The 22,768-nt window shown below is 46.1% G+C and overlaps 1 protein-coding gene across 1 annotated transcript; it reads left to right on the plus strand.

The window, feature by feature from the left end:
* Positions 1-708: 708 nt before the first annotated feature.
* Positions 709-22,443, plus strand: CABLES2 (Cdk5 and Abl enzyme substrate 2). The gene is made up of 9 exons (XM_053958280.1): positions 709-1,214; positions 12,930-13,022; positions 13,781-13,858; positions 15,304-15,412; positions 15,959-16,124; positions 16,841-16,944; positions 17,367-17,473; positions 18,764-18,968; positions 19,373-22,443. Exons 1-9 carry the CDS (start codon positions 709-711, stop codon positions 19,511-19,513), a joined length of 1,509 nt encoding a protein of 502 aa, XP_053814255.1. The 3' UTR covers positions 19,514-22,443.
* Positions 22,444-22,768: the final 325 nt, after the last annotated feature.

The raw sequence follows: 22,768 nt of genomic DNA on the forward strand, positions 1-22,768 counted from the left end.
CACTGCCTTGGCTTTGCTTCAGGAGCTGGAAGCGTGCGGATCCATCCCTCCGCACGGGTTTCGGGGCTGCTGGTGAGTCTCAGGGCTGTGCGCGGGGCTCTGCGCCCCCGGGGTCGGCGGGTTGGGGGGCACCTCAGCCCTGCAAGCCAGAGGCTCGGCTCCGAGGCCGCTGGGATGGAGCAGGAGGATCAACGACCTTCGTCCGCTTTTACAGCAGCGCTTTGACGTGCTCCAACGCCTGCGATGGGTTTAGCCGATGGCCTCCAGGAAGGCCAGGACCTCTTGGGAACAGGCGGCCACCAATGCTACTGATGGTTTGGGTGGGGACACGAGGGGAGGAGAAGTTTTTTTAAAAAAGTAACACAAAGGGACACGGTGGGTGGTCGTGCGGGGATGCGGGGGTTTGCATGGCGGCACGGCGGGCTCGTGGCTGCAGCAGGGAGGTCGCCGAGGGAGGAAAGGGAGAGGCCGGGGAGGCTCCGGGGCCGCCCGGTCCCCACGGGGCTCCGGGCGCTGCCCCCGCCGGCGGCGCCAGGACCCGGCGCGGCCCCGCGCGCCGGGGGCGGGGCCTCGCGCGGGCGGCCAATGGCCGCGGGGCCGCCGCCGGGCTCATTTGCATTCGGGCGCGACGCAGCCAATGGGCGCGCGAGCCGCCGGCCGCGCTGCGTTCCAGCCGCCCCGCCCGGGCGGCCGCGGCTCATTCGGAGAATGGCTGCGGCCGCGGCGTGCGGCTCCCCGCCTCCCCGCCCGCCCCGCGAGCAGCCGCCGCCGCGCAAGCGGGGCGACTCCCGGCGGCGGCAGGCCGCCCTCTTCTTCCTCAACAACATCTCCCTGGACGGGCGGCCGCCCTGCCCGCCCGCCGAGAAGCCGCCGCTGCCCGCCGGCCCGGGCGACGGGGAGGAGGCGGCGGCAGAGCCGGCCGGAGCCCCCCCGCGCCTGCTTCCCCCTCCGCCCGTATGCCAGCCGCCTCCCGCCTTGCTCCTGCCCGGCGTGCCGGCGCTCGCCGCCGCCGGAGCCAAGGGGGATGCGGACCCCGCCCGCGGGGGCATCTTCCTGCCGCAGCTGCTGCTGGGCGGCCCGCTGTGCCCGCCGCCCCCGGCGCCGCCCGCCCTGCCGGCGATGCTGGCGGCCCCCAAGCCGGGCGCCCCGGGGCTGCTGAGCCCCACGCAGAGCGCGGCGGGCGGCGGCTTCGCGCTGGAGGCGCAGCGGCAGAGGTGAGTGAGGGGACGGGGCTCGCCGGGCCAGCCCACAGCCCCCGCCCCCGCCGCGCTGACCCCGCGGGGCGTGGGAAGCGCCGGGACCCCCCGCGGGCCTGGGAAGAGCCGGACTTTCCCAGGGCCCTCGGCCGGCCGGCGGCTCCGGGAGGGGGGAGAGCGGGGCATGGGAAACGGGCGCCCCCGGGGAGAGCGGCCGTGGGAGGCGGCGCCGGCCCCGCGGTAGCCCCGGGAGGGAGCACCTGCCCCGGCGGCCCGGCCGGAGGTGCGCGGGGATCCGGCCGGGGAGCGCTGCCCGGCCCGCGCTGCCGCCGCCTCGGCAGCGCCGCTCGGGCCCGGGGACGCGGAGGATGCCCCGGCCGGCGCAGCGGCGGATGAGGGGGATCTGCGCAGGGGATCTCTCTCTGCGGCTCTGTTTGCAGGTTTGCGGTACCCTGAACCCTGCCTTCTGCTTTTCCCCAGCCCAGTTTCTGCATTTCTCTGTTTCCAGATGAAGCTGGCAGGGTCACTGTTAGGCAGAACGCTTCCTCCGCTGCTGGTGTCGTGCCTTCTCCTGCTCTTGTGCTGCTTGTCTCTGCAACTGTGTATTAATGAATGCTTGTGCACAGCGAACTTGTCAGCCTCGGGGGAGGATGCTCTGGCCTTCAGAGCAGGATTACCATTGCATTTCCGAGGGACTTCTATCAGGCTGAAAGTGTTGCTTTTCTAATCGACTGGGAGGCAGTCTCTTGCTCAGATCTTGGGCATTTGAGCTCTGAAAGAACTCTTTTCAGGCCGTTTCTTGCATAAACAGCTCTGTAAAATGAGCTGGCCCTCTGAGCCGGCAGATAGGCAGCGGTATCAAAGGCTTTAAGTCTCCGTTGTCTTTACAGTGGCTTCGAGAGCTTTGTCAGTGAGCTGAAATAGAGATGTTGTCAGTGCTTCAAAGCTCTGGAGTTTGCTAATGCAGTTGATGGGTATCCCCTTGCAGCATGCATCGCACAGTGGAGATGTCCTGTGTATCCCCAGCTTGGGGGTTCAGGTGAATTTGAAGAGAAGTAGTTTTGACTGTTTGTCAGTAATGTGGGGGGGTCCTCATGTGTTGTCCTTTCTGGGGTGTTTTCCTCTTGAAGTGTTATTTACCACTCATTGCTTTTCTTGTCATGGAACAGACCTTTCCCTCCTTGTTTGTGGAGACATTGAAGCTGTGGCTGCCAGCTGGGTGCCCTGTATTGTGCAGTTGTGTGCCGCTAGTTGAGCAAGAAAGCCTGGAGTGATGGTGTTGCTGTGGAACAGTTCCTATTTAGCACTCCTGGTCCACAAAAGCCAGCACAGGAGGTGCTGTGTCATTTAATTTCATTGCTTCAATATTGTAGGCAAAGCTCTTGAGGGCAAGTTTTGCATCAAGAGTTTCAAGGCACAGTTCCCTTTGTGAATGTGGCTTTCGTTGTGCCTGTGTGTGCAGACTTCTGGAGAGATGATCCTTCCCCTTCCCATGCCAAGTCAATAGGACACTAAGAAAATATTCTTAGGATCTTCTCATTTGATGTCCTTCCTGCCTCTTATTTTGGCATCAGGTTTGAGCTGTTCCACTAGGGTAATTCTAATCAATCTGGCTGGAAAGAATGATGAATCAGAAATAAAAGGTAGAGAGAAATGCAAGAGGCAATCAAGGGAATCAAAAGGCTTCTGTCTGAGTAATGACAAAATAAACCATGATTTTTTTGCTTGGAAGATTTGGCTGGAAGGGTATATTGTATTGATCAGTTTGCATACTACTTTTGACGGTGATTTAGAGTGAGTGTTCATCTGGTTTTCATCTTGAAAGAAAAAGGGCATCTGCTGAAACCATCAGACAGGAGATTCACATCTTTACATGGACACACACATCTTCTGACAAGAGGACAGTTTTGTGCTGCCTGTGGAGATGTGTTAGAGCCGGTTGTACCTCATCCCAGTCACACTGGGCACAAGAGTGGGTGAAATGGACCATCTGTCTCTAATGACAATTTCACTGTCAACTTACAGGGTGAGTGACTTAACCGCTTTATTTTTCACTGGACAGTTTCATGCTTTGGTCTGTGACGGAATACTCTCTCCATCCCCACTGAGCAGAGTGTTACAACAAAGAGTTACAACTCTTCTGGTTGTAACTACATGAGGAGTGATTCCGGGAATTGCAGGAGGAATGTCCTTCAGGACGCTGGTGCTTTTACTCCATCCCCTTCTGTGTTGGGTGAGCTGTTTGCAAACTAAGATTCCGAAGTCAGCAATTACAAGATGGATCTCCTTTTATTAGGACTTGGGAATCTGAGAATTGTTTTGCCATACAGCAATGTTGCTATTCTAGATCATTAACTGGCTGCATCATGCAGAGGTACAGGCGAGTGAAGTTGGTGGAGAGAAGGGGGAAGTGGAATCTGCACTGCCACCCTGGACTTTTCATCCTTGATATCCACTTTAGGCAGCTGTTCTCTTCAGAATCCTTTTTGAGTCACTGTCAAGAACTGCTTTGAATTTTCCTCCGATGCAGGAGGATCACTGGCTGCAGGGTCTCCAGACTCACTCTGCCTGCGTTCAGTCACCAGCCTTGTGCCATGTCTGGGAATTTCGTCGTGCTGGGGCTTGCCCTGATCCATGGAGATCTCTTATCTACTGACAGCATCATTGGGCAGAGTTTTATTACAAAACTTGACCTTGTTTGACTTGATTGAGAGGTTGCAAGAAGCTGATGAGACCAGCCGGCGTGGCTCAGGGCAGGGTGTGACAGCACCTCTGCTCGAGTTGGGGGTTGGTTATTGGTAACAGGCAGGATCTGCAGTACAGCCCAGGGAAGGAGGGATCTGCTCCCCTGATGTAATCTGGAGTTCCTCCATAGCTCTCAGGCCCTTTAGGATGGCAATGTGGCAGAGGAGGCACCATTCACACCTGGATGCTCAGTTTCATTGTGCTGCTGGCTGAGCATTCTAAACTGAATGACTTTAACCTTCCACTTTCATTTTCCTAAGAAATCTTCTGTTTACAGGAACTTAAATTACAATGCTGTGTTATACCAGCTTGCCTGATCTGCTTGCCATCCCTCTTCCCTTCTCCTTTTCCATCTTGCTCTGTTCTTTTGTTCTTTCAAAGAACGACCTCACAGAAAGCAGTGGAGGGAGGCAGCAAACAGGGAACAAATCGGCATTCACAGATTTTTAATGAATTTCTGCAGCTGGGTCTGAAACTGGCAGAGCTTTCTGGGGAAACACAGATAGCAGAGAGCCCTGGAAATAGCCAGGTTATGAAAGCATGAAAAATGGAAACAACAGCCCTGAATGTCAATGCTTGTTGTGCTTCTGAGGTTTCATTATAATGTAATGTAAAAAACAGCTGGTTTTGCCATAATTTGCTGCATTCTGCTGGGCCTAAGAATAAACACAGAGACTAAATTATTTGTGACTGATGCTTTAATGTCCTTGGAGTTCAGTGGTCAGGGAGCTGAACTGAGTGTTCGTGATAGCTCAGTCATTTCTGATTTATCAGCAAATTTAGGTCATTTTGAGAGTGGGAGTTTAAACAGTAGTTGATAACAGCAACACTGTGGACCTACTCTGCTTTTGAGTGTTAATTGGATGCCAGATTGCTGACATAGGTGTGATCAGATTAGTTCCCTGGGTGGAACAGCAGAAATGCTTCATCAGGATTTTATACTTACTGTGGTGAATATGTTGTTTTGTCCTACTGTCAGCTTAGCTGATGTTGTCACTTCAAGGAATATAAATATTTTTATAAAAACCCCTCTGCTAATAAACAGATATTGTTGAGATGGATGAAATAAAAAGTCTCAGTTTAAATTTTGAACTGAATTTGGAATAAGCTGGGCAAATGGTGCTTTTCAGGAAGCAGCGAGCTCTGTCAAAGATGGCAAGCTTTGACCTTTCAGAGGTGAACAGTAGACTGGGATGTGCTGCTCGAGGCTGAAAATGAGCATATTCTAAGCTTGAGCTTCATTTAAAAGTCAGCTGGAATGTTAAGGCAGCAGTCTTCTCCCCAGGTTGCTTCAGGAGATTTCTCTCATATTTTTGACTGCAGGTGAATTACATGTGTCCAGTATTAAGTGTTTTATAGCTGCCTGTGGACATTCCCAACCAGGTATATTAAGCAGAAGAAGTAAATTGTATGCCTAACAGGAAACTTGGAGATCAGAACATCCAAGTCCTTGTAGCCTGTGCACTCCTGTGAATGGGTCTGGGTCAGGCAATCCGAGACACTTCCAACACCAAGGTTATTTGACCTCTTCAAATAACCTCTTTTAGACAGTCCAGAGGCTTTAAAGTATCTTTGCTCTCCAGGCAGGAGTAGTCTGTGCACAATTAACTGCACTTGCAGCTGTGGATGGGTTCTGCAGCTTTTCAGAGTGATACAGGAGGCCTGGCAGTGGGTTTTGGGATGCTGCAGATTTTGGGATTCCAGCTCAAAGCTCCTTCCTTCAGGAGGTGATGAGGGTGGTCAGAATGATGTTGTCTTGCTTCAAGTCAAGGACTCAACAGCCAAGAATGAAAATGCTACTAAATTAAATATAAAAACCAGAATAACTTAATTTTGGGAATCCCATTCAGACCTCCAGTGAGCAAGTCCTGTAGGAGTGTTGCAGTATAGTATATTAAAAGTCATTATTTAGTTATATATCATATATTAGATAAGTAGTATATTAAATATTGTGTTCTGCTGTTTTCCATCTGTCAGCCAGTTAAAGCTGTGAGGCTGTCAGGCTGAGCGAGCTTGAAGATATTTTTGAGCCTTCTTTTGAAGGGTGTTCTGAAGGTGTCTGGCTCTGTAGTTGGAGTTTTAAAAATGCACACTGAAATTTAGGCTCTTTAATGAGCACAAGGTATTGTTGATAAAGCAGATGACTGCAGATGGAGGGTGTTCAGCTAAAGCCACTCAGTCAACCCAGTTCCTCAGACAGAGCTCCAAACTCCTGACCTTTGGTTTACAGCTGTTGTGTATTTAACCCACTGTAATTGCAATTCACCAGGAATTACTGTAACCTACTGTAGTAGGAATTTACCTATTCCCTGAAAAGGTGTTAAAGGAAGAGCTTTCAGCTGGCCCTCTGTTTCACAAGACATACCAAGCCCTTAAAACTCAAAGCTTGCTGCCAGCTGACCCCGCTGCTGAGGCTGTGATCCTGGAGCTCTTCTCCAGGGAATGCTCCTCATGTGCCAGCTCTTGCTCAGGTGGTGGTACCCAAGTGCAGACCTGCTTCAGAGCTGGGTAGCTGCTTCCTTTTGGAGTCCCCACAGCATGGGCTGAACTGCTGCTGGTCAGGGCTGTTGCTCAACAGCAAGGACAGATTTGCACTTGCTCTGTTGTGGCTGCTGCAATTTAAGCATAAAATTTTGCCCTAGTAAAGCTGCAGCCTCTTGACTGTGCATTGAAGGGGATGACTAATGAAATGGGAACAAGCAGGTGCCCATAAAAACACTGTGGGACCTCTCTAAACTTGCTTTGATTTGGTTTCCTCCAGTCATCAGTTTTCCTTTTCTCCTTCCCAGTTAAGAGCTTCTTGCTTGCTTTTTTTTTTTTTTTTTTTTTCTTCTTCCTTTTATTTTTCAGCTTAGGAGTTTATTGTGCTGAAGGCTTTTATTTAGCAAGGCACATGATGAAATGACAGCATCATCTCTCAGTGAAGTGCATGAATATTTCTAGCATAATGCCCACAGTGTCATCAAGGACACACTTTGCATTTCACGTGCCTGTTTTGGTCAGCAGTTCAGTGCTGAGTAAGCAGAGCACAAAGCACAGGGGGCAGCCAGGTTGGTGAGCTATGCACACCTCCAGAAACTGGGAGAAATTTGAAGAAATGTTGGTGGTGTTCTGGCCAGCACATCTAGTCTGCTTTGTGAGAAGCAGCAGGGATTTTTAGGAGTGAGCTTTAGGAGAGGGCCGTGGGCACAGCAAACTTCACATCTGGTTTGGTGGTTCTGTCGCAACAGCTGGGCTTTCACAATACTTACTGGAAGGCATTCTTTTCTCCTTGCATTGTCTAAACACTCTGAGCACCAAACCAATGTGATTTATGAAACTCAATGAATATAAAGCTCATTCTCTATTAGGTCTTAATCATATGTGGTTGTGAATCAGCAATGAAGTAGCAGCTGCTGTGAAGATTATCTAATTTCTTTCCTTGTTAGTATTTAAAACTCTCCAGGCTTAGTGAGCTTCCCACTTACTCGGCCTCCACTTTCATTCAAATTATACTTCATTTCTGTTCATTCTCATCTGTTCCACAGGCTGTGTGACACATTCTTCCCTTGCATGTGGCTTTACTGGTGGAGGAGTGCAGGATTTTCTCCTGGCTGTTTGGGACCAGCAGGAAAGCCCCTTGAGCCCTTTCAATTTTGCAAGCAAACCTTGAGTAGGAACACAAAGCTGAAGGAATTAGGCCTCCTCCTTCATCCTGGGCTCTCACAGAGGGGCCTGCTCTGTAGCCTAAAAGGATTTTTCATACTCATGTGGTTGATTTCAGTTTACCCTTTAAAATGAAGATTACTGGATGAATAAGTTAAACTAGCCCTGCTGTGAGACTTGTATTTATTCTCTGGCAGGCTGGTACTTAAATGTCAGAAAGAGCTCTTGGGATGGGGCCTGCAATCCAAATGCACATTTGTGGTGCCATAAAACGGTGAGAGCTGACTTTGTGAAGAAGGAGCACTGAGCTGTACACTTACTCTTGGTGATGCAAAGTGTCTTTCTTCTCTGCCTCTCAAGAAGCATCTGAGCTGGAACCATCCACCCATGAAAATGGCCTGCTCGGTGCTGGGCTTTTCATGACACAGATCCTTTGTGAAGTCATTTGTTTTACCAAAGACATGGTTTTGATGTGATTCAGTGTAAATGCAGTCTCGGGCTTCTTTTGGCTTTAATTACTGAGAACTTGTTGCTACCAGTGAGCTGTACTCAATCTGCTTTTGAGCAGGAAACTCATTAGTGTGAGCACCGAGGGTGGTGAGGCACAGGGCACTGATAGCAGAACAGGGATGCTCCCACTCACACACTCTGGGATGCAAGCCTGAAATCTCTGAATGTCTCCTGGGCTGCAGAAGAAATGGCAGCTGTTAAAAAGTAAGCTTAAATACAAGGAGTAGCTTTCTTAATCCCCCAATGCCTGTATTTTACCTAGTGAAGCCCAAGCACAGTTCATATCTGTTTGTTGTCCTGCCTTAAGGAATGAAAACAATACGGCTTAATCTTTAAAATATGTCTTGGAAAAACAAAGCTGACAGGTATGTCTTCCTGTTGTAAACAGGATTTGGGATCTGGATTTGTTGTGCAAATTACCTTTGACAGTTGTTTTTAAGCTAGTGCTTCCAAAAACCAATAAATTTTTTTTTTTGTCCTTGTTATATTAATAACTCAGCCTCTTGACAAATGTGATCATACTGAGGCCTGTAAAGGACATTAGAAAGGGACATCATATTAAATAAAACTCAAGTGAGAAATAGGAAACCAAATTCTATTAGGCCTTCATTTTACACAGTAATTAAAAATCCTTGACCTCCCCCATTGCACTCATCTATTGGCAGTACGGATGGCTAAAGAGCAACAGAGGGTATCAGCCCTGCTGCTAATTTTAGCCCAGTGCCTGGGGTGTGTGCCTGTCTGTGCATGCAGCATCTGCAGGGCCATGGATGCAGCTCCAATAGAAACAAATCCACACTGCTGGGCCCCTTGGAGGAGGGGGAGCTCTGGCAGCATCCTTGAACACTCCTGTTGCAAGGCTTGGTGATCCTGGAGGTGATGAGAACAAGAGATCACAGCATAAGATGAACTCAGGAAACATCTGAATGTTGGTTGAACTCTGGCTGTGTGGTGGGCTGAGTGCAGCCCTGTGCCTGAAAGGGATGGGGGTTAATCAGGATCGAGGAGAACAACTCTGAGATTTTTAGAAGCTATCAGTTTTGCCCTTCAGGAGGCCAGCTGCTCAGTTCACCTGCTGTGGCAAAAATGCAGGAACCAGAAGGGCAAAACAGAGAGGAGCTTCCAAGTGGCCAAATGGCTGGTCTGTGCCTGAAGCCACAGCTGGCAGCACAGGGCCAGCATCTCTTGCATTCAGTACCTGCTAAAGAACTTGCACACTTCCAACTGCAGCAATATCCCAAAGCTTTACCCTTTTTGTCCTCCTGGGTGTCTGCAGGTAGCCCAGTGCGGGTGGCAGGAGGGAGAAAACTCTTGGCAAGGCATCAGAAAGGTCAGTGTTCTCTAATCTGGAGCTGTGACTTAACAAGCTTTCTCCTTTCCATTCATAAGACAGGACATGTAGGGATTACCATTGCTATACATAGATTGCTCTTAGCTGTCTCCTGTCCTGCTGGGAGCACTAAGAGCTGTGTCACCCTCGGGGCTGGGGATCCCACTGCTGCTTAGCCAGTGTCCAGCCTCTGCAGAGAGTTTCAGTGGGACCCTGGCAGGACCAGAAGAGGACAACTCTGAAGCTGGAAGCACTCAAACATTGGATTTCCTCTGTGGGAGATCCATCAGAAAGAATAAATATGTGGGCTGGCTACTGCTTTCCAGGGCAGGAGTCAAAATGTAGCTCTGAAGATAATTGTTGGGTTTTTTTCTGAACACAGGCGTTTTTTGTGGGCTTTTTTAAGTGTGTGTTCAGCTCGTCAGGGAATTGGCAGCAGTGTTGGATTGTTTGAGCCCGTGTGTGCACATGGAGATAACGAGCCAAGGCGTAATCCAAAATTCCTCAACTTGATAGCCCCTTATCTCTGGGCATGTGCTCTGTGTGTTTTTGCTCTTGATGGGTCCCCTCAGGTTCTGGCTCTGTAAACACAGTTGCTGTTTTTAATGGTCTGGGAGTGTCCTGCCTTGGCGTTATTGGCTGCTGAAATAAAAGGCTGGGAAGCACCCAAAAATGAGCTCCTGGTCAGGGACATGCGAGCACCCAAACCCTCTCTAGCTTGTCACAGCAATGGCTGGTGCTGGCAAACAGGCATGTTTGGATTTTCTGTTGGAATTCCGGCCTGCTCCATGGAACCCATGAGCATTTTAATATTAGGTATTTCAATTGCAAATTGCAAGGTCACACATGAGTAAGGCTGCATAACACAACTCAGCATATGTAGAGATGTTGGTATTCTTAGTATTAGGTTGCTTTCAGCAACAAACACACTGTGTAAACCACTTAAAATCCTTTTGAATTCCATAGACCATAGCAAGAAGCGTTATCCTGGGTGAAGCTGCTTAGCACAGCATAGGTGACTTGACATTTTTCTGTCATCAAAGTTAGCAGTCACTGGAGTGACCCAGTGCAGCCTGTTGTGCAAGTGTGAGTTGGCTGCATGAGAAGAGCACTCAAACTCCGTGTGTGTGTGCAGATTATACTCAAAAAGTGTCAAATTTTGGTGCATTCTCCAAGTTCTGCACTAGTGATTCTCTCAGATCGCGTTGAAGGTGCTGTGTTGCTGTGAAGTGCTGGGTTGGGCCTACAAACTGTCTCAGGTACTCTGGATTAGTGAGAATTCTTTGCATACACTTTGTTTTGGGATTTGAGGGAGAGTGTCTGGCTCAGTGTCAGGGATTCCTCCAAGGTGACAACTTTGCTGAGGGCAGAAATTATTTACAAGTGTAGCTAAAAATGAAGTTTCCTGTTGGCAGAGTGGGGATGAGTCATTGTGGTTCTGAGTCAAGGGGTGGGATCTTCCCTTCACTGCAGCAGGGTTTTACTTCCAGATCTGCTCTCGGTTCAGGTGTTGGGCACTCTTGTCCCTGTTCCTGAGAAAGCAAGGGGGTGTTCAGAAGGTGTAGCACCCTGGCTGAGTCTCCACCATGGAGTTAGGAGTGAGGTGTAGCCATGGCTCTCCCAATCAATCCTGTTACTCACACCAAGCATCTTTTTACAGAACTGTGTGCTTTTCTTTGTACCAGTGCCCACTGGCATTAGCTGTGTTTTCCCTGTGCTTGCCATACACGGCGTCCTTCTGTCTCCATCCAGCCAGGTCTCCCCCGGGAGGGGCGGAAGGAAGATTGTGGATGTTACCAATTGCATTAGAGCCAGGAGGTTTGCAGTTACTTCCTCATTTCATGAAGGGTTTTTTATTGAATGTTAGATGCCAGATTAGACTGGAGAGCCATGTAAATGTGAAAGTGTTAAACATTCCTGTGCCATTCTTGCTGAAAAGCAGCGAACCAGTAATAATTTTAAAACTGAAGTGCTGGTGGAGGGTGTTGAAGCTGTGCCAGGAATGTTCTCCACTTGCACCTTAATGGCTGTGGATTTGTAGGAGGCAGTCTCTAGCAATACTGATAGTGTTAGTCCTGTGGGAGTGCTTGCCACCCTTGTGTTTGCAGAAAGGGACACTAATTCTTCATCCTCCTACCTGTTTGAGTTCTGAGCTTTACTTCCTTTTAAGAGTACCTAAACAGTGCAGCTGAGAGTCTGCTCTGCTGCAGCTTGAGGTTTTATTTTAATTTTTTTTTTGCCATTAGCTGGTATTGTCAAACCAGAATCCTGCAACTTTTGTCTCGTGTGCTGCTTCTACATTGACTTCCATGGCAGCACTGCCTGTTGGTTGAGTTCCTGTCTCACTTGGGAAGAAAACCTTGGTCTTGAACACACATGGCTTGTGCTAAAAGTGTAGCATAATGCATGCGCAAACAAAAGCAGAAAATATGCACTTCGATAGTTGTAGTGTCAGCTTTTTGCTGGTGGAGTGCATTGTTCCTATGGAAATTGCAGTCAAAGTTGCACAATTCATTTGTAAATCTCTATCAACAAAGAAAGACCTGACTTGGACAATAATAGTGCATCTTACTTTGGCAAAGTCTATTTTTTCTTTTTGCTTGAACGTAATATCCTATTAATGTTACACTAACTCACGTGAGCACTACTATTATTCTTGCATCTTCCATTCTGGGACTTCACATGGATGCCAAGTACTTTGGCTTCCTCTAATAACCCTCTCTATTGTTTCTCAGAGAGATCTGTCAGTTTATTGAGCTGCAGTCACAGACTCTCAGTCTGCTGACTCCTGGAGCTGGAGACAGCTGTTCTGAATGGAGAATGCACACAGATGTTTGGTCATCATACAGATGTACCTGTATCTGAACTTAAATTGGTATAAAATTATTTATTCCCCTGCCTTGATGGGGGGGATCTTTTTGTGACATTCTTGTCAGATTTGAAATGAATATTTGGAAGCTTTTTAGGTGTTTAACTTACAGGTAGGCGTTCTTCTGTGTGGCAGATAATGAATGGTCTTGTTGATGAAGTTGGTAGAAATATGTATTTCAGGGGTCCTAGAGGGGGAGACAAGTTCTTGGCCTTTTAAGGAATTTTAGACTCTTAGTTAAGCACTCTTGAAACAAAACAAAAATCCAGAAAACCTGCCATGCATCCTAAGAGCTCATAGATCTGTTGCAGTTCATCAACTCGGAGGCCATGAACTAATGCTGTTCACTCTTCGTGGTGTTGTACATTTTGCAGAAGGCGTTTTATCTCCCAGCGCTGCTCTCTAGACTTTTTAGAAGACATAGTGGAATATGCCAGTGTACGAAGGTACTTTTTTTCAAAAGCAGCATTAACCTCAGCTCGTTGCATGCAGTCCTCTCTTCCCTCCACCCTCTTCCACGCCAATATCTGAGGTCCTGCATGCTAGTGCTGCCATCTGATCATACAACTGGCATGAATTTTTCTCAGAACACTTAACAGATGTGGCTTTTTTGTTTTTCTTTTTGTCATTGCAGAACCAAGCATATATCTGGGTCTCCAAGACACAAAAGTTTGAAGAAGATGCACTTCATCAAGAACATGAGGCAGTATGACACCAAGAACAGCAGGTAACATGTGGAGATCGAGGTTCCCCCTGTAGTTGTGTGCAGTAGGAAGCAGCCTCCAGTTCCATGCAGTAAGACATTTAATATCAGTGAGAATTAGAGGATGCCCCTGGGGCCTTGTTAGCTTTATCCAGACTTCTTTCAAAGGTGGTAGGTGCTCATATCTGCTACATTTGCTATAATACACTGATGATTCTGCCATCCTACTCTGAGGAGGTTAAATCATTCTCTCTTTTCTTCTCTCACTTTTCTTATTTCTCTCAGTTTCCTTATCTCTGGCACACAGAGAGGTCAGAGCTGAGAATGGAGAAGAAATGGAGAAGCCATTAAGGAGAATGGCTCGGTTTAGCCAAATTCTAGGCTCATGGTTGCTGAGCAGAAGAGAAAGGGAGGCTGCATTTATGTTTATTATTAATAGAAGTGTGAGGTTTCATCTAAATGTAGAATATTATCCACATCTTTTCACAAGGTTTATGTAAAAATCACATAAATAGAGAAATATATTTGATTGGGATCTCCTTTGAGGAGCTCCCAAGGTGATGGCAGGTCCTAAACTCTGAGGTTTGATAGAGAGCCCCAAGGACCTGTAGAGTCAGTGTTAAACCTCTGCTCTTCTGCTGCTTTCTGAAAATCTTAAATCCATGGCAGTATCTATGACTTGCAGAGCAAGATAAGAAGAGCCTTGTATTAATATCCCATAAGTCTGCTTTGTAACTTCTGGATCTTAATTCATATCCTGATCTTTCCCCATCTGCCTGCAGGATAGTGTTAATCTGTGCTAAACGAACACTGTGCGTGGCGTTTTCTATCCTACCTTACGGGGAGGGGTTGAGGATCAGGTGAGTCTCTTCAGCTGCTCTGTGAAATGTCTGCTCTGTTGTTTCAAAAGATCTCCTGAAATGAGTGTGCTTGGTGTAGGTCTCCTGTTCTGAAGCAAGCGAGCCTATTTAACCTGCCATTCATGTGTAAGGACAAGAGCTTGCTGTCAGAGCAGCAAAACCAGACACTGCCACAGTGTCAAGGTGTTCATTCAAACTCCAAGAGAAAAATACTGGAAAAAGCAGACTTTTCTTCCAGTGTTTATTCACATTTTAAAGCACTCCAGCCCTGTGAAATCTCTGAAATCAGCTTTGAACAGATAATGTGATTGGCTGCTGTGTAGGTTTTCTATACTCCTAAAGTGGTCAGAAATCAACTGTCTTTAGAGCCACAAACAGTGGTGTCAACAAAAAAGCAACAGGGAGTTTCAGGGAAGGGTGCTGTTGCCTTCAGTGGAAATTCTCAAGGTTTTATAGTGAATTTACACCTAAATAAGTTAAAGATGCCCTTCTGTTTCTCAGCTTTAAGCTGTGAATGTCACTATTTGCAACCTAAGAAAAGCAGAAACAGTTTGGACTGATTCACACTGCTTTTAGTGTTTGGACTACATTTTTGTTTACAACTGTCAATATGATCATTTATGAGAAACAAAACCTGCAAACTGGATTTCCCTGGGTCTTTCTTCAGTACCTTGTGAAGTTTAAGTCCATTCTGTGAAGGTCTGTTATCTACAAATATACCATACAAAACACTAATTCTGTTCTGGCAAAACAATTGTGTTGTCACTTCTGTCCTGTCCCTAACTTATGGACAAAGGAAACGGATGCTTAGTGGTGGGAATTGTATTGTATGCAAATACATGCCATAAAAATAGTTGATGGGAAAATATTCTCCCACATAATAGAAAGGCAGCAAGGTCACTGGAGCTATTTCAGAGCAGTTCTGAGCACTGTGCTGTTCTGCTTGCAAGCTGGCAAGGCAGTTCTTCACTTGAAAACTGGATTTTGTATTGGAATATTGGTGACAAAACCACGTGGTGCCATCGCTGACAGAGAGATCTGCAGCTTCATTCTGAACTTGAGCTTGTGTGCACAGGGGTTGCAAATTTGCACTTGAAAGGCAGGTTTCTAATCCTGGGAAACAAGTAATGTAAATCAACTTTGCTGTTACGTGTTTGAGCATTAGAGGGCTGGGAATGGTGTGGTCTTGTGCAGAAAGATCATATTTAAAACAGTTTACCTTCAATAGGTAGATTGGTAGATTTGTGTTAAACTGAAATGAAATCTGATTCTTTGGTTATTGAACATCTCCACATTTTGAAAAGAGTAATGCTATCCTAGAGGTGGCATTGAGGGGTTGGCTTATTTCCACACAGGAGAACTCTGACCTGGTGGTGTTGGTTGGTGTTTACCATGGGAAGCTGGGCTTGCATTTTGTGATAGTGCTCTTTCTTACCTGCATTTAGTGATCTGAAAATGGAAGGACAGAAACAGCGACATCCTTCTGGGGGAGTTTCAGTATCTACTGAGATGGTGCTTGGACTGGAAGGAGTAGAGCTGGGTGCTGATGGCAAGGTAAGGACATTTACTTTTTCACCCCGGGCCATTTCATGCTGGGACAAGTCAATTTATGCAGGGCTTTGCTGTCCATTCTGTTAGAGCTGTGGCTTTTCAGAGCAGTGGAAGTTTTAGACCCATAGTTTGAAATTGTGGCTTGTGATAATGCTACTTCTGAGGAGGCTGCTGAAGCTTGTGATCTTCTGCCTCTGTTTCTGGAGAATTGAGTTGACTTTGCTATCTGAGGCAGCATGTGAGTGAAGTTTTGATAGAAATATAGATGAAATCCATACTGCTTTAGTTAAATTTATAAAGCCAGAATTTTACTTGTGATTCTCACCTTTTCTTTGCCATCCCACCAAATCTTGTACAACTCTTCATTTTAAAGTTGTGGAAATAAGGCATAGCTCATCCAGCCTTTCCCTTCCTCCCGTCTCACAGTTCCAAGCTCCCCACTCCCAAATCCAGACTCTAGGGGACTCTGTTTGGAAAATCCTTGATATCTGGAAATAAGCCTTTCAGTAAATTTCCCCCCATAACCACTAGAACTTTCTGTTCTTTCAGGTTGTGTCCTATGCAAAATTCTTGTACCCGACCAACGCTCTGGTTGTTCGCAAAGCCGACGCCTACGGTGCTGTTCCCCCCTGTCGAGCCAGTGCTCCCCGGAGTCTTCCTGGATCAAGATACAAACCTGTGACAGCAAAAACCATACCAGCAGGGACAGACATTGGTAAGGACAGAGCCAGCTCTGTCATCACTGGTGCACACAGCAGAAAAGGCAGAGATTTGTCTGAGACAACTGCAAGTGGTCAGTGTGCTGTTGGGAGGGAGGTGCTGCAGCTCGTTAGTGCAGTGCAAACGATGAGCCTTAGGACTGAGGCTTCCACAAACTCCTTACATCCCCCATATATCTGGCCTAGTTCTGTTTGTGCCATTCAAGAGGCACAAAACTTTTCCTTGGGAATGTAAAGTTTTATATTACTCACCAAGAAACATCTGGTGTACGTGGGTCCAGGTGGTTCTCCTTGCTTTCTAGCACAGTAACAATACATAAGCCAGAGTTTGTGGCAAGAATCCCTTCTCTTGTGTAAAAGAGCAAACCTGACAACAACTCTGCTGTCTGTTAGACTACAGACAAAAGAATTCAGTCCTGGGCAGTTGTTTTCTGGGTATATTTGTAAAGGCAAACTCAGTTTGCATTAAATCTAAAATGGTGTGTCAGGCATGGTGTGTGTGTGGTGGAAAAAGAGTTTGTGTGGTTTATTTAATTGTTCTAATTTGTGACTGGTGCATTTATGAAATGCAAGCATGTGCCTTTAGCTGCAATTTGCCTGTACTGTGAGATCTGCCAATACTTAACATTTGCTATTTGAAAACTTTCTTAAGGAAACAGGGAATTTAAAGCTCTTTTTCTGGTGACCCAATGTGCTTTCCTCATTCCCTCAGGAAGTGAAGCTGGAGAAGCTGCAGAGTATGATCCAAATCTTCTGGATGATCCTCAGTGGCCCTGTGGAAAACATAAACGTGTTCTCATCTTTGCCTCTTACATGGTGAGTGACTGGTGTACCTGAGAGGGGAGAGACTCCCTGACAGATCCTCCTATAAAGAGTTTTTTTGAGGAAGAAAAATTCCTCTAGGAAGAAAAAGCGTTTTTTTCTGATAATTGATTAGGAAAAATACAACCAGTTTGTTTGTATTTGAAAAATACAAACAGTTTGAGTTTGTACAGTGAGCTTGTCAAAGGCCAACCTGGTACCTGTCCTCATGTTGTCATTTATTTCTTATAACCATTTGCTTACTGTTTTTTAAAGACTTTGTTTATAGTTGGGATTCAACTTTGGGACATTTCAGAAATGTTAAATTATGAATAATAAAACTCAAGTTTGCCTTTGCATCTGTGTTTTTGGATGAGTTGTTTGGCTGTCAGTCCTGGTCACAAGACAAATGATAAATTTTGCTTCTTGCATTTCAGACTACAGTCATAGAGTATGTGAAACCCTCTGACCTTAAAAAGGATATGAATGAAACCTTTAGAGAGAAGTTTCCTCATATCAAGTTGACACTGAGCAAAATTAGGAGGTAAGAAATAAGCCTTGAATAACAAGAACACCATCCACACTGTCTGAGGCTGCACTTGTATGCAGCAAATACTAAATCTATTAATAGCATATATGATTAAACACTGATCTCCTGTTGTCAGTTGAGCTGACTGTAGGATGACAGCCCTGTATTGGAATCTTGAGGATGCTCAGAAAGGGTAACAGTTGGTTTTCAAAGTTCCACCTCAAGGGTTTTGTTTCACCAACTGTGGTGTACTAACACTAGGAGCCAATTAACAGTGGAGTAGCATTAGCTTTGAAGCAAACACTTGTAACTTGATTGCTTGGCTGCAGTGCAATCCCACTCCAACTGGATTGGCTTTCTGGGCCCTCTGGCTATTTTTGCCTTTCAATTACCAGACTCACTGACGACCACAGACAAAGGATAGAGGATAAAGAGTGTTAGATCTGGGAAGACTTGGTAAAGAAAAGCTTTTTGTGGAGGCCACACAGAATTTCTGGTCCTTGAGTAAATGCATCTGGTTGCTCCTCAGCAAGATGCACTGTTGCACCTTCAGAGACCTGTAATCTTGCTGGTGTTACAGGGAGATTAATGCAATCAGAGCCTGTTGAAATAGCCAGCTTAAACACAATTCTGCTGAGTCACCAGGGTCAGGTGTAGCTCAGCTCCAGGGGAAGGTTTGCTGGGGCAGCTTGTTCTGCCTGAGTCCTGCATGCTCTGCTTTGCAGCAGTTCAGAGCAGTGTGTTCCTGCAGAGATCATGCAGCTACAGTGTGGATGGCAGCCCTGAGAGGAACCATCCACCTCCAAGCCTGCTAAATGCTGAGGTGAAGGGCTGGCTGTGAGGGAAGTGTGGAAAGCAGGCTGCCTTCCTCTCACACCTGGCTCTTACACAAGGTGTCTACTAGACAGGTCTCTGTGCAGCAGCTGCTGTCTGCTGGGCTCTGCTGTGGTTTTCTGTAGGTCAGAGTGGTTCACTCTTAGGATATGAATCACAAACCAGTTTGGGAGCCCAGAAGAAATCCTACAGCAATAGCCTGTGTGTCAGTGAGGCAGCTAAGCTCTGGTGTTTATGGGCAGATGAGGAATTGTTCTACCACAGTGGATGTTGTCAGCCAGGTGAAATCAGTTTGTGCATCAGCACCAGCTTGCTGCCAGCTGGGCTTTTCCACTCTAGGATAATACTTGTCATGGTTTTCCAAATAGGAGTCTTACCCATATGCTCCTCTGAGTTGCTGTGCTGCAGTATTTCTACAGTGTTTAATAAAATCTGTCATGCCCGGGGGGGTGTCTTTTCTCCTATTCCCAGTTTAAAGAGAGAGATGAGAAACCTGAGTGAGGAGTGCAGTCTGGAGCCAGTGACTGTCTCCATGGCCTACGTTTACTTTGAGAAGCTCGTCCTGCAAGGCAAACTCAACAAACAGAACCGCAAACTGTGCGCTGGTGCTTGTGTTCTGCTCGCAGCCAAGATCAGCAGTGACCTCAGGAAACATGAAGTGAAACACCTAATAGATGTAAGTGCTATGAGCCTTGTTCCATCTGCTGTCAGAGCCTCCTCCCTAGCTCATAGGCAAAGATTAAATGCAAGGTTTTCAGTGGAAGACCAGCTCTTTCAGCCAGTTTTATGTCTTGTTAGGGCTCCTCCTTGGTTTGTTTTTTAATTCATTAGAACTATCTGCCTGGTGCAGGCTGGTGTCTCACTGATCCTCCAGTAAAGTTATTTTTGCACTTGCATATGTTTGCCAGAGAAGCAGGAACTGTTGTGTGGGTGTCACAGCTGAGCTGATAAGCTGGTCTTGATTCTGAAAATACAGCTCAGGCCGTGCATCACTGACTTAATCTAACAATGCCTTGAAATCACCTGGATTAACTGATTCTTTCTCCCCTCCTTTGTTTTGTTTTGTTACCACTGTGATAGAAACTAGAAGAGAGATTCAGATTCAACAGAAGGGATCTCATCGGTTTCGAATTCACCGTGCTCGTAGCTTTGGAACTGGCTCTGTATCTCCCTGAAAACCAAGTTTTACCTCATTACAGACGGCTCACACAACAGTCTTAGCCAAAGCTCCGTCCCAGCCGGCATCCAGCCGTGCTGGGGCCCCACCCCGGGATGCTGCTGGTGGAGGTGCCACTGGCTCCAGCTCCTTGGGAAGGCTGCAGGGTGTTGGGAACTGTCGAGGTCTGTGGACACAGATGCCAAATCTAGGGGATGGTACGAGAAGAGTTATTGAACTTTTGTTTTCTTTTGGACATTTAAAGCACAAATATTCACCAGTCAGCTGTCATGGCTGCTTATTATTCCTTATTTATCTTCCTGGTTTTACTAAAACTGTTCTTCCCCATGAAGAATACTATGGTATTGGTTCTTTTTCTTTTGTTTTGTTTTAAGCCTTTATTGTATTCCTTGAAACTGAAGGAACATTACTTCCATTCCAGTGCACCATAAAGTTCAGATGTTTCTAAGAACCTTCTCACATTTTTACATTAATGAAATGCATACTTTATTTTTTTAAAGATGTGCCTAAAACTGGCTGGTCTGGTACCAGTGCTTTTTAAGTTAGTTCTGTTATTTAGTGGGGAATCCTGAATTTGTATAGCCATTTATTCTTTACCTGCATTGGCCTTGCATACAAGGAAAACAATTCCAGTATATCTGCACTAATAATATACAGGGCATCTATTCTGTGATCTATAAGTAGCGAGATTGAAATTACTCCATTTCAATTTATTTACTATAAATAACTTAAAAATATACATTTTACTTTAGAAGGAAAAGGGTTTGAAAACCTGTCATGAAGTACCACACGTTGAGTGAGGTAGTTGGGAAGTGATTGCCGTCCTAATTCACTCTTGAGTGGAAGATGAGCACTTGACTAAGAGCAATTTGCTGTCAAACGTATAATTTAGGGGTTTTATTTGTTTCTCTATTCTGTAGCCTGAAATAAGCACCTTTTTTTAAGATTGACTGTATTGTAGATGGTCTTATCTGAGCAAATATGAAGCCGGTAGAGTTACTGCTGCCAACCGAGGCCAATGAAACAAAGCATGCTCGGTATTTAAAATGCTACTTTTTTTACTCTCTGTTCTTCCAAGCGTTGCATCACTGTGATGGTCCTCATAAAACTGGCATTTCTTGCACATCTGAGCAGCCACTACTGGCTGGTGCCCAGCAGCTCTCTAGTGCGTACACAGAGCTCAAGTAACTTCTCTGCCCCTTGGCTTATTCCTTCCTTTATTTTTACAGTATCCAGGTTGGGAATGAATTGTTTATTATATGTGGAACCTTCTGTGGTATTGGCTCTTGGGTTTATTTTCTGAAGCAATATTATGATAAAAGTTACTGGGTCCTTTTGCAAGGAACAAAACTGATACTTGGTTATTCCAACTGAGAAAGTTGTAATTTAAGTTTGACTCATAAACTGCCAGAGCTGATGCTGAGGTCAGGGACTTGCTTTCCAATATGTAAGTAATGTAAATTCCTGTTCCTTGTATTAAATATTGGTTGTAGCCAAAACCAAAGCTGAATCTTTGCTCTTCAGCTGTGTTTTGTCTGAAGCTAATTTGGCTTCATTAGAATTGCAGCAAACTTTACTGGAGCCCCTTCCTCTCTGAGTGGGGCTCAAAGTGTGTTTTTCATATATAATAATTACAGTGACTATCAAACCTTTTGTAACTGTGTTCAGCTGTATGTAGCTTCAAATTATTTGTGTAAAATCTATTATGCTTGTGATTTCTCTGACACAGAAGGACTTTCCAGTCTCCAGAAGTGAAATGTAGCTAATAGCTTAGACAATAAGCTTGCCAGATATCTTCCAAAAGGTTTTTAAAAAAATGCCTACTAGTTAAACTTTCTACTGAATATATCTGCCCTTGCATGCAGAAATAGTGGTGTACTAAACATCTAGTGTGTAATGAGCCTACAAATTAGCAAACAGTGGTGCAGACAGCTGAGGCGGCATTGTGGAGGGGACAGAGGTACAACAGAGCAAAGAAATTTCTCACAGGACAGCTTGATTAGTATGAATGAAATCTGAACGTGTCTTTCTCTGGGAACGTCTTTATTTAGTGTATAAAGAGTTTTCTGTAACAAAATTAACTTTCTTTTCTCACCATCTAAGGGAACAAAACGCACTTTGGTTTGCAACACTTTGCAGTCTGTATTCAGTGGAAGTTTGTCTAGTTCAAGTGGCCATTTGGGCTGTAATTACACTCCCACAATCTGTGGGTTTACGTCAAAAAACCGGCAAGCTTTTGTTTTCTTCCAGGAGAACAAACTGGGGTAAAAGGAGCATTAAATTACAGAAAGCTGAATGTTGTCTAACAGTGATTCTAGACCTTGGCTCGGGCACACACTCGGGTTGGGAAGCCAAGGATGACGCAGGGCAGAGCTTGGGGTGATGCTGCGCAGAGCCTGGGGCTTGTGCAAGGGCTGCCTCGTGTGTGTGCAGAACAGCCGGCCCTTGTGCAGGGATCCTCCCCCACCTCCCCGCTCTGCCCGCCGCGTTCGCAGCTCGCAGTCCTGTCCGGGAATCTCTCCGCTTTCACCTAAAAGCTGCCACCATGTGGCAAAGGACTATCAGTACCGTGTCTGTTCGCAAACTCAGCGCGGGACCCAGAGCCAGACCTGCCGGTCCACGTTTGCACAGCCTAACTCCTCTTGCTCTGAAGAGAAACAGGTTTACACCGAGGTGGGGTCTGGTGCTTTGTTGAAGGTGCTGCTGGTGTGGCTCAGCACGGAGAACTCTCTTGAGAAGAGCCTGTACATTTTCCTGTAAACAAAAACTCTTCTAGTTTTGTCATATTCCATTATTTAAAAGTCTGAGTTGTAGCCTGTTTTGGGTTTTTTTTTGTTGTTGTTTTTTTTTTTTTTTTTTTTTTTTTTTTTTTTTTTTTTTTGGGTTTTTTTTTGGTTGGTTTTTTTTTTTTTTTTGTTCGTTTGTTTTTTCTTCTGTGAAATTAAGATGCTGTGAAATAAAACCTGTTTTGGTACATGGTTTGTAACCAAATGTTTCATTTTGGAGTAACAGACTGGGTGGTGCTGGAAGGGCCCTCTGGAGATAATCCCGTCTGACCCCGCTGCTGAGGCAGGTCACCTGGAGCAGGTGACACAGGAATGTGTCCAGGTGGGTTGGAAATGTCTCCAGCGATGGAGACTCCCCGATGTCCCTGGGCAGCTGTTCCAGTGATCTTCCACCCTTAATGGGAAATTATTCTTCAGCTTCAGGCGGGATTTTATGGCCATTTCTCCTTGTCCGGTTGCTGGGCACCACTAAAAAGAGTCTGGCAACATTTTCTGCCACTCCTCGAAGATACT

The sequence above is a fragment of the Vidua chalybeata genome, chromosome 17 (genome assembly GCF_026979565.1).
Source record: "Vidua chalybeata isolate OUT-0048 chromosome 17, bVidCha1 merged haplotype, whole genome shotgun sequence".
Lineage (NCBI taxonomy): Eukaryota > Metazoa > Chordata > Aves > Passeriformes > Viduidae > Vidua > Vidua chalybeata.

Coding starts and splice junctions, on each gene's coding strand:
- CABLES2 (XM_053958280.1), top strand. CDS start 709: ATGGCTGCGGCCGCGGCGTGCGGCTCCCCGCCTCCCCGCCCGCCCCGC. Junction 16,945..17,366: donor TCATCTTTGCCTCTTACATG/GTGAGTGACTGG, acceptor CTTGCATTTCAG/ACTACAGTCATAGAGTATGT. Junction 18,969..19,372: donor AAGTGAAACACCTAATAGAT/GTAAGTGCTATG, acceptor CCACTGTGATAG/AAACTAGAAGAGAGATTCAG.